Source organism: Dasypus novemcinctus, chromosome 21 (assembly GCF_030445035.2).
Source record: "Dasypus novemcinctus isolate mDasNov1 chromosome 21, mDasNov1.1.hap2, whole genome shotgun sequence".
Classification (NCBI taxonomy): domain Eukaryota; kingdom Metazoa; phylum Chordata; class Mammalia; order Cingulata; family Dasypodidae; genus Dasypus; species Dasypus novemcinctus.
This window is the reverse complement of record NC_080693.1, coordinates 26,727,922-26,740,084: the sequence shown is the minus strand read 5'-3', so window position 1 is coordinate 26,740,084 and position 12,163 is coordinate 26,727,922. Positions and strand designations below refer to the sequence as shown.

Sequence of the window (12,163 nt, the reverse complement as noted above, 5' to 3'; positions counted from 1 at the left end):
CGCAACAAAAAGAGACACAGAAGAATACACAGGGAAGCGGATATAGCCCAGTGGTTAGGGCGTCTGTCTACCACATGGGAGGTCCGCGGTTCAAACCCCAGACCCCCTTGACTCGTGTGGAGCTGGCCCATGCACAGTGCTGATGTGTGCAAGGAGTGCCGTGCCACGCCACACAGGAGTGTCCCCTGTGTAGGGGAGCCCCACGCACAAGGAGTGCACCCCGTAAGGAGAGCTGCCCAGCGCAAAAGAAAGTGCAGCCTGCCTAAGAATGGCGTCACCCACACAGAGAGTTCACCCAACAAGATGATGCAACGAAAAGAAATGCAGATTCCCATGCCGCTGACAATAGAAGCAGACAAAGAAGAAGATGCAGCAAATAGACACAGAACAGACAACCCGGGTGGCGGGGGCAGGGGGGGAGAGAAATAAGTAAATCTTTAAAAAAAAAACAGCGAATGACAGAGCAGATAATGGGGGAGGGGAGAAATAAAAATAAATCTTTAACCAAAAAAGTAAATAAACCTCTAGAGATTCACAGTCACTCTACAGATAGAGGTTCAACATCTTGGCATACAAGACTATCTGCTTCATATGCTAGTCCTTGTGTACCTGTCTAGCTACTTTTCTGTTGCCTTACACCTTGTACTTAGCTTCCATCATACTAAACAAAGTTTCCTTCTTACTAGTTTCTTGTCTTTCATGCCCCTAGGACTTTGCATATGCTGATTTTCAGCATGGAATGTTCACCACCCTTTCCTAGAATTCATTGTTTTCCCATTTAACTTATTTATTTTTGAATCTTTTCCTACCCAGTTCACCTTCTTTTCCATGTTCCTTTGTACTCCGTAAATACTTCTATTACACTTACCACATAGTGTAGTAATTCTGGTTAAACTGTCAATTCCTTAAGAGTGTCATCTAGAACTCAATTAATGTATGTTTAATCAAATCAAATATGCAGGTCTGAAGCCCTAGAGAGAAGCTACAATTCTGAAGAAAAGATTTGGATAATTAGAATATAGGTGGTGATTAAAAGGAGGCGTGATTTAATATGCTTTCATATAATTTTGTATACTGAATAGAGAAGAAGGCTTATAACAGAACCCTGGAGAACACCAGTATTTCAGGGACAGAAATTAGAAATGTGTGTTCGGAGAGGAAGGAAGGAAGAACTAGGAGAATTGTTACAGGTGTTAAGGGCATCAAGATGCAATAATTAACCAGTGACACATGCAGCCAAAGGTCATGTGGCCTTTTGTATTTAGCAACTAGAATTTCATTGGTGACCTTTGCCAGGGTAGCTTGAGTAGAGTGGTGGAGGCATAAACCATAGTAAGTTCTAGGCAGGTTTTCTTAGTCTGAGCGGTGTTGATATTGTGGGCTGAATAATTTTTTGTTGCGGGAGCTGTCCTGTGAGGGGATGTTTAGCAGCATCCCTGCCTTCTGCCTCCCATATGCCGGTCAGTGACCTCGCCCCCCTTCAGTTGTGGTAGCCAAAATTGTATTCAGTCATTGCCATTTGTCCCTTGGGGAGCAAAATCATCCTGACAGAAAACCACTGGAATATAATTAGGAAAATGAAAAAGAGGAGATAGGATATATTACATTTTTAACAAGGGGATGATAACTGGAAAAAAGACAAAGTCAAAGAATGTTTTTTAAGTGATATGCATGGTTGTGATCTGTCAATATTTCCCAAATATGTTTTCACTTTTTCTTTAGCCCTGGAAATATTGGAAGGCTGTTAGGTCCATTACCCATGCATCCTGCAGCTGAGGATAACTATGGTTATGATGCTTGTAATATACTCTGCTTACCATGTATCCCCAACATCTTAGTGATTGCTACTGAATCAGGAATGCTGTATCACTGTGTTGTGCTAGAAGGGGAAGAAGAAGATGACCAAACAGTAAGTTCAGGCTAGCATGGGTATATTTCATTTCTTTTAACAGCTGGTATATTAATAGTTTCTGGGCCAGTATGGATGCTTAATACATAAGGAATTCTGCTTGTATCTGGCATGTTAGATATTTTGGAAATTAAACATAATTGAATTAAAAATAATTGAAGGGGAGTGGATATAGATAGTGCAAGTGGTTGAGTGCCTGCTTCCCTTCTATGAGGTTCCAAGTTCAATCCCCAGTACCTCCTACAAACAAACAAAAAAACCAACTCTCATTGGGGAGTGGATGTAGCTCAGTGGTTGAACTCCTGCTTCCCATATATGAGGTTCTGGGTTCAACCCCAATACCTCCTAAAAAAAAAAAATTTGAAGCCCCCATAAAAATCCAAATGGAAAGAAGCTAGAAGGTTTCCCAGCTTCTTGGTCTAGGAGCCTACTTCTTTCTGAACTCTGTACTATATACAGTCTTTGGTGACAGATACAAAGAACCTTTCAATCATTGAATTGATTTTTCTCTAAACTTGTTTGTTTGGAAGTTCTAAAAGAAGAGAGAACTTTTCCTTTTAAAAGCAACAAAGCACTGATAAAATAGGGGGTGGAATTAAGAAGAATTTGAAAACATTATTTGACCCATCTTTTTGCTTTAGTTTTTAATTGTGTACATTTTCAAATGAACCTGAATGACCAAGAGTCAATGTGTTTTTTTAGTCAGAAAAGTCCTGGGATTCCAGGACTGACCTCATTCCTTCTCTGTATGTGTTTGAATGCGTTGAGTTGGAGCTTGCTCTGAAACTGGCATCTGGAGAGGATGATCCCTTTGGTTCTGACTTTTCTTGTCCAATCAAACTCCACAGAGGTAAGATATTCAGTAAATTAAGTTCTTTTATCCCGTTATATATATGCTAAGACAAGCACAAGACTGTTCACATATATTTTAATTTGTTTTGTGGTTCCAACCTTGAAAAAGTTGTTTGGGTTCTTTTGCCCTCTTAGTTGCTACATTACTCTTTAGGTCCAAGACAGTATGAGCAAATTTCCTGAGTTGTGTCCTTCAGCCTGAATACACTCAGATTTATAATAGTGGATTTTTCTTGATTCTATCAAAAGTAGACTTCATGATTCAAATATCTACTTAAATATATGCAAGTTTTAAATAAATTTTTAAAATAAAATTGCAACATACTGATCTTAAGATACCTTTTTTCTCCTAAGTCACTCCTTCCTTCCCTTCCTTCCCTTCCTTTTCTCTCCCTCCCTCCCTCTTCCTCCTCTTTTTCTTTCTTTTAGGTTTACAGGAAAAGCCCACAGAAAATACAGAGTTCCCATATATCCCTACATACCTACACAGTTTCCCCTTTTAGTAACACTTTGTTTTAGTGTGATGCCTTGTTACAGTTGATGAAACAATATTATAATTATACTATAATTGTAGTCCCTGATTTATATTAGAGTTCACTGTGTTATATAGTTCTAAAAACTTTTAGTAACATAAATGCAATGTAAAATTTCCCTTTTAACCACATTCAAATATATAATTCATTGGTGTTAATTAACTTCATGTTGTTCTGCTACCATCAGCCCCTTCCATTATTACCAAAACTTTTCCAATACTCAGAACAGAAACTTTGTACCAATTAAGCATTAACTCCTCATTTCTTATACCCTCCTTGGTAACATGTATTCTAGTTTCTGACTCTAAATTTGCTTTATTATCTGTAAGATTATGCAATATTTGTCCTTTTGCCTTTGCCTCATTTCATTCAACATGATGTTTTCAAGGTTCATCTATGTTATCACATGTACCAGAACCTCATTCTTTTATGGCTGAATAATATTCCATTGTATAGACCATTTTTTATATCCACTCATCTATTGATGGACACTTGGGTGTCTTCCATCTTTGGCTATTGTGAATAATGCTGCTTATTAACATCAGTGTGAAAACATCTGTTTGAGGCCCTGCTTTTAATTCTTTGGGGTATATACCTAGGAGTGGAATTGCTAGGCCATATGGTAGTTCTGTACTTAACTTTCTGAGGAACTACCAAACTGTTTCCTGCAGTGGCTACACCATTTTACATTTCCACCAACAATTATTGAGTGTTCCTATTTCTCCACACCTTCTCTAAATGTTGTTTTCTGTTTTTTTTAAGTAGCAGCCATTCCAATGTGTGTGAAATGGTATCTCATTATGGGTTTTTTTTTGTTTTTGTTTTTTTTATTTAATTTCTCATTGTTTTATTTAGATGTCTGACACGAACTACTAAAGTTTACGAATTTCTTATTTCAGTTTTCAATTAGCAATATCATTTTAAGTACTTACTTTGAAGTAAAAGTTTGCATGTTTATGACATTTATAAATAAACGTATTTGGCTGGCTGTTTTTTATTTTATTGTATTGTATTCTAGTAACACATATGCAACGTGAAATTTCCCCAGTTAGCCACATTGAAATATACAGCAGTGCAATTAATTACATTCCCAATGTTGTGCTACCATCACCACCATCCATTACCAAAATTTTTCCATTACCCCAAATAAAAACTTTGTGCAATTTAAGTATTAACTTCCCCCTTCTTAACCCCTATCCTAGCCCCTGTCAATCTGTATTCTAGTTTCTGCCTCTGAGTATTTAATTATTGCTTTTTCTAATATCAAAGGATATTGGTCCTTTTGTGCCTTTTGTGCCTGGCTGATTTCACTTAACATGATATCTTTCAGGTTTTACCCATATTACTGCATGTATCAAAACTTCATTTCTTTTTACAGCTGAATAATAGTTTATCAGTTGATGATTGACATTTGGGTTGCTTCCATCTTTTGGCAACTGTAAATAATGGTGCTATGAATGTAGGTATGCAAATATCTCTTCGAGTCCCTGCTTTCAGTTATTTTGGGTATATACCTTGTAGTGGGATTGTAACATCATATGATAATTCTATACGCAACTTTCTTGAAGAACTGCCAAATTGTCTTCCACAACAGCTTCACAATTTTATGTTGCCTCCAGCAGTGAATGAATGTTCCTACTTCTCTTCATCTTCTCCACCATTTGTACTTTTCCATTTTTTTTAATAGCATACATTCTAATATGTGTGAAATGATATCTCATTGTAGTTTTGATTTGCATTTCCCTGGTGGCTAATGAGTTTGAGTTTTCTGGCCATTTGTATATTTTCTTTGGAGAGATGTATATTCAAGGGTTTTGCCAATTTTTAAAATTGGATTGTCTTTTTTGTTAAGTTGAAGGATTTCTTTATATATTCTGGCTATTAAACCTTTATCAGATATGTGGTTTCTAAAAATTTTCTCCTGTTGTTTTACTTTCACAATGAAGTCCTTTGAGACACAAAATTTTTTTAGTTTTGATGAGGTCCCACTTATCTGTTTTTCTTTTATTGCTTGTGCTTTGGGTGATGCTTCACTGTTTTCTTCTAGAAGTTTGATAGTTCTAGCTCTTACACTTAGGTCTTTGATCCATTTGAACTGATTTTTATAAAAGGGATCCTTTTTTTTTACAAATGGAGATCAGTTTTCCCTGCATGATTTGTTGAAGAGACTGTTCTTTCCCAATTGAGTGGTCTTTGTCACTGTCAAAAATCTCTTGGCCGTAAATGTGAGGGTTGATTTCTGAGCTCTCAATTCAATAACATTGGTCTATGATTTATTTAGTTGGCTTAAACAATGGGAATTTATTCATTTACAATTTGAGGCTGAGGAAATGTCCAAATCAAATATTACCAAGGCAATGCGCTCTTCCCAAAGACTGGCTGCTAGTGGTCCTTGTTTCTCTGTAACATGTCAGGGCACATGGCAGCATCTGAAGAACTTGTTTTCCTGGGATATATTACAGCTTCAAACAAGCACAAATTACCTGAGCAATTGAGTTGAAGTCTTGCCTGGCTTTTAATTAGTACCAATGGTATAGGTATGCATTTGTAATAATTTCATGTATTTAGATGTGTGCAAGCATAGGTTTGCTACAGGGCTACAACCTTTCTTGGTCAGTATTTTGTTTTTAAGAACTTAAATAAATGGGCAGAGATGTATAGAAAGGCAGCAGGTATTTATGTTTTATGAACTCCATTGTGTTAATATTTAGAAAGTAACATATTTGGATTGAGTTTATTATAGTTTTTCAAATATTTAAAATATATTCAAAATTGAATTCAAGTTCAAAAATTTCAGATCCCCTGAAGCAGTGCCCCATAGTGTGAAGTATTCAATTTATTAGTGTTTTTTTTTTTCATTTTTCTAATGGCTACATTTATATAATTTATGATTTTATTTTAGATCCCAAGTGTCCCTCAAGATATCACTGTACTCATGAAGCTGGTGTACATAGTGTTGGATTAACTTGGATTCATAAACTCCACAAATTTCTTGGGTCAGGTGAGTTTACTGATATTCTGTATTTTTCATTGGGTTTCATAGGTTCTTTCAAAAAGTAGTTTAGGAAAGAAAAGTAATAGAGAAATCAATGAAACAAGAAGTTGGTTCTTTGAAAAAGTAAACAAAATTGACAAACCTTTAACTAGAATGGCCACCAAAAAAGAGGAAAGCCTCAAAACTACTGCAATCAGTAATGAAAGAAGGGTTTAACTATCAACCTTATAAAAATTTTTTAGAAGATTGACTTAGTAATTAAAAATACATGAAAAGAAAAGCCAAAGACCATATGGCTTAGTAATTCTTCAAAACCTATTCTAAAAAACAGAAGAGGCAGGAACACTTCTCAACTCAATTTTATGAGGTTAGTATTATCCTGATAGCAAAAGCAGATAAAGACATCTAGAAACAGAAAACTAAAGATGAATATAGATGTAAATATTCTCAACAAAATACTAGTAAACCAAATCCAGCAATATAAACAAAGGATTGTACACAGTGATCAAATGGGATTTATTCTAAGAATAGAAGATTGGTCTAACATCCAAAAAGCCATTAATGTATTTATCATATGATAAACCATATACATATACACGCATATACATATATGCATATGTACATAAACATCGTATGTTATGTCATAGGATTACATTGTATTACACCATAGAATGAAGGGTAAAAGCCACATGTTTATCTCAGTAGACACAGAAAAAGCATTTGACAAAATCTAGCAGCCTTTCATGTTAAAAACACTTAATAAGCTAGAAATAGAACCTTCCCACCAGATAAAGGGCATCTATCCAAAACCCACAACTAACATCATATTTAATGGTAGAAGTCTGAAAGCATTTGTATTAGTTTTCTATTTCTGCTGTAATAAATGACCACAAATGTGGCTTAAAAGAACACAAATTCATTATCTTACGGTTCTGTACGTTGGAAGTCCTACATGTCTCACTGAGCTAAAATAAACTTTCTGGAGCTCCTGTGGCCTCCTCTCTCTCTCTTCAAAGTCAGCAACAGCAGAACAAGTCACCTCCTCATCTTGTATTGTTCTGATCATCTCTTCTGCTTCCCTCTTTCATTTTTAAGCAACCTTGTGATTATACTGCACCCACCTCGATATTCCAAGATATTCTCCTTATCTGGAGGTCCCTTGATTAGCAACGTTAATTCCTTTTGCAACCTTAATTCCCCTTTGCCGTGTCACCCAGCATATTTGTAGATTTCAATGATTAGGATAAAGATATTGTGGTTTGGTGCTTTACGTACCCCAGAACAACATGTTCTTAATTTTAATATATTCTTGTGGGTTTGAACCCATTGTAAGTAGGACCTTTTGATGAAGTTACTTTTGTTAAGGTGTGCCCCAACCCAGACAGGATGGGTCTTAATCCTATTATGGAGTCCTTTGTAAGTGGAATGAAATTCAGACAGAGGGAAAAAAAGCCACTGAAAGCAAGAAGCTGGAATTCAGGGGAACCTGCAAGAGAACCAAGAGTCCAGGAGAGGCTGCCATGTGCATTGCCATGTGACAGAAGCCAGGGAACGAGGATTGCTGGCAGCCAGTCAGGAAGAAAGCTTTGCCTTGATGATGTCTTGATTTGTTGATTTGGATTTTCTCTTTAAGTCCTATTGTTTAAGCTGACCCATTGCATGGTATTTGCTTGAGCAGCCAAGGAAAATAATCTTGATCTTTCTGAGGAGCTCCCTCAGGCTTTTCTCTAGAACATGCTTTTCTGGCAATGAGTCTCTCAGTTTTAGCATCTTTTGCCATTTGATAGAGATTTTCCCAAATCATGAAGTCTTTATTCCATTTTATTTAATAGTTCTTCCCCCAGTTTATCTCTCTCTACTCTCATTTTACGAAAACAACAAGAAGAATCCAGACCACATCTTCAGTATTTTGCTTGAAAATCTCCTCAGCTAAATGTCCAATTTTATCTTTTACAAGTTCTGCTTTCCAAACTTTGCACCTAACATCAGGGACAAGGATGTCTGCTCTTGCATCTTCTATTCAACATTGTCCTGGAGGTTCTAGCCAGGAGAACTGATATAAAAGGCACCTAGGAAAACTATTTCTTTTTGCAGATGACATGATCTTGTATATAGAAAACCCTAAGGAATCCACTAAAATACTATGTGAACTAATAAGTTCAACAAGGTTGCAGAATACAAGATCAGTATATAAAAATCATTTGTATCTTTATGTGCTCAGAATGAACAATACAAAGAGGAAGAAAAAATTACATTTACCATAGCATCAAAAAGAATAAAATACTTAGGAATAAATTTAATAAAAGAAGTACAAAACATTGTTGAAATAAATAAAGAAGACTTAAATAAAAAACATCCCATGTTCATCGATTGAAAAACTATTAAGACGGTAGTGCTCCTCAAATTGATCTACAGATTCAATGCAATTCCTGTCAAAATCTCAGCTGGCGTTTTTGCGAAAATTGACAAGCTGATTCTAAAATTCATATGAAAAGTCCAAGAGACAGAATAGCCAAAACAATCTTGGCAAAGAAGAAAAAAGTCAGAGGACTCACACTTGCCAGTTTCAAAATGTACTGCAAAGCTACAGTATTAAGACAGTGTGGTACTAGCATAAGAATAGACATATATATCAGTGGAATAGAATTGAATATCCAGAAATCGTTAAATTTATAGTCAGTTGATTTTGACAAGGGTGTCAAGACAATTCTTTGGGGAGAAAGAACTGTCTTTCTAACAAATGTTGATGGAACAACTGGATATCCACATGAAAAAGAATGAAATTGGGAAGTGGACTTGGCCCAGCAGTTAGGGCGTCTATCTACCACATGGGAGGTCCACGGTTCAAACCCCGGGCCTCCTTGGCCCATGTGGAGCTGGCCCATGTGCAGTGCTGATGCGTGCAAGGAGTGCCCTGCCATGCAGGGGTGTCCCCTGCATAGGGGAGCCCCACGCGCAAGGAGTGCACCATGTAAGGAGAGCTGCCCAGCGCGAAAGAAAGTACAGCCTGCCCAAGAATGGCACCACACACACGGAGAGCTGACACAACAAGATAATGCAACAAAAAGAAACACAGATTCCTGTGCCGCTGACAACAACAGAAGTGGACAAAGAAGAAGACACAGCAAATAAACACAGAGAACAGACAACCGGGGCAGGGGGGTGGGGGGGGAAGGGGAGGGAAATAAATAAATCTTTTTTTTTTAAATTAAAAAAGAATGAAATTGGACACCTACCTTATGGCATATACAAAAATTAATTCAAAATGGACCAAAGAGCTAAATGTAAGAACTGAAACTATAAAATTTTTAGAAGAAAACATAGGTATAAGTCTTCAGAAATTTGAATTAGGCAATGGTGTCTTAGCATAAGCAACCAAAGAAAAATGAGATAAATTGGACTTCATCAAAATTGCTTTTCAGAGGACACCATTAATAAAATGAAAAGATTACCATAGAATGGGAGAAAAATTTTCAAATCATGTATATGATAAAGCCTTGTATCTTGAATGTTTAAAGGAATCGTAGAACTCAGTAATTAAAAGGTAAATAGCCCAGTTAAAAATGGGCAAAGTATTTGAGTAGAGATTTCTCTAAAAATTCACAAATGGCCAATAAGTACATGAAAACATGTTCAGCATCATTGGTGATCAGGTAAATAAATGCACATCAGTACCACAATGAGATAAAACTTCACACCCACTGTGCTGTCAAATACCCCCTAGAATGACTATTTTTTTCTAAAAAAATCAAGTGTTGGCAAGGATGCTAAGAAATAGGAGCTCTCGTACATTGTTGTTGGTGGGAATGTAAAATGGTGTATCCACTGTGGAAAACAGTTTGGCATTTCCTTGGGAAATTAAACATAGAGTTACCATTTGACCCAGCAGTTTTACTCCAGTTATATACTGAAGAGAAGTGAAAATGTGTGTTCTCACACAGTTATATCTCGCTGTTCATAGTAGCATTACTCGTAATAGCCAGATAGGCAAATGTCCATCACCTGATGAATGGATAAAATGTGGTATATTCATACAATAGAATATTATTTAACAATAAAAAGAACATACTGATACATACTATGACATAGATGAACCTTGAAGACAATACACTAAGTGAAAGAAGTCAGACACAAAAGCCCATATACTGTATGATTCCATTTATATGAAATGTCTAGAACAGATAAATTCACAGGGAAAGAAAGGATTAGTGGTTGCCTGGTGTGGGGAGGTTGACAGGAACTGGGGGAGTGACTACTAAAGTGTTTCATTTTGGGTAAGTGAAAGTATTATAAACTGCGATGTGGATTGTACAATTGTTTTAATATACTAAAAACCATTGATTTTGTATGCCTTAAGTGGGTGACTTGTATGGTATGTGAATTATATCTCAATAAAGCTGTTATATAAAATAAAATTAGGGGGAGCAGATATAGCTCAGATAGTTGAGTGCCCACCTCCCACATGGGAGGTCCTGGGTGTGGTTACCCATGCCTCCTAAAGAAAAAAACAGACAACGAGGGCAGACAACAAGCAGAGATGATGAGGGTACCATCTGGGGGTGGGGATAAAATAAAATATAAAATAAAATTAGGGTGGGGAGGAAGAGCCCATGAAGGGATTGATATCTGAAATTGAACTCCTCAGTGAGCCATTTATATGGTTAGAAACCTGAGCAAGGAAAATTCACTTTCTTGGGGTAGAAGTAGGAGGTTTGGCCTCTGGGGAAGAGGTTTCTGTAGCAGAAAAACATAGTCTTTGAGAAGCAAAATGGTCTGAGATTTTTAAAAAATTTAATTTCAGTAACTAATATTGTCAGCTTGTTAAGTTGGAGACTTCATCTTAGCATCAAATTATAGAATGTGTTCCTTTGTAGATGAAGAAGATAAGGACAGTTTACAGGAACTTGCTACAGAACAGAAATGCTTTGTAGAACATATCCTTTGTACAAAGCCATTGCCATGCAGGTAAGGACCTTTTCTTCTTTGTATACCCAGATAACCGTTCTTTCCTGAAATTCAGATACGTGTATACAACATTATACTCACAATCTACTTATATTGCCGAATTATTCAAAAGTAAGTTGCAGACATGATACTTCACCCCTAAGAGTTCATCAAAAGTTCTCTCTTCAGAGCCATTCTACATGTTTCCTCTATGTGGAAGGTATTCCCCCTTCACTTGGCGAACTTGTATTATTCTTTCAGATCTGAATGTAATGTCACTTCTTCAGAGAGGCTCCCTTGACCCCCAGTCTAATCTAAGTTTCTCCTATTTGCTTTTTCTTTGCAGCATATATTGCAGTTTATGTTTTTATTTGTTTATCAGTGTCTGTCACTGCTATTAGATTGTATGTTTCATGAAGGTGACCATTGCTTCATACTTTTTACTGTTTGCCTCATGTTTGTATGCTCAGGGTGCTACAGGGTACCTAGTAGTCTATAAATATTTGATGAATAGAATACAAGGCAGTGTCTAGAAGGACTCCCTGGTTTCAACCTGAGATAACTGAGTTGATATGGTACCCTTCAAAGAAATGGGGGCATGAGGATAGGAGTGGAGTTAGGAGGAAATTGTGGGCACCTGGAGTTTTATGTTCCTATAAGCCATTCAAGTGGAGGATCCCAGTAGGCTGGTAGTTATTTAAGTCTGGAACTTCGAGTGGTCTGGGTTAGGACTTATATGGAATTGTCAGCTTTGGAGCCATGATTCTTTTGAAAGAATCGTGGAAAGGGCCTAGAATCAGTACAGGAGACCTAAGAGGTTTCAAGAGTAACACTTACCTATAAGCAATGGGGGGAGGATGAAGAGCTGAAGGAAACTTAAGAAAGGGCTACCAGAGGGACTGGAGGAGAACCCAGAGGGAATTGTGTCAA

General features: G+C 36.8%; 1 protein-coding gene across 3 annotated transcripts in view; it reads left to right on the top strand.

Moving 5' to 3' along the window:
- Positions 1 to 12,163, top strand: part of NUP88 (nucleoporin 88) — a 62,474-nt gene that overhangs the window by 34,871 nt on the left and 15,440 nt on the right. For all 3 annotated transcript variants that reach the window (XM_004483516.5, XM_071210377.1, XM_004483517.4), the window contains 4 exons: positions 1,723 to 1,909; positions 2,612 to 2,759; positions 6,197 to 6,295; positions 11,164 to 11,254. In XM_004483516.5, coding sequence (XP_004483573.1) covers positions 1,723 to 1,909; positions 2,612 to 2,759; positions 6,197 to 6,295; positions 11,164 to 11,254 — 525 coding nt within the window. The remainder of the gene's footprint in view (positions 1 to 1,722; positions 1,910 to 2,611; positions 2,760 to 6,196; positions 6,296 to 11,163; positions 11,255 to 12,163) is intronic.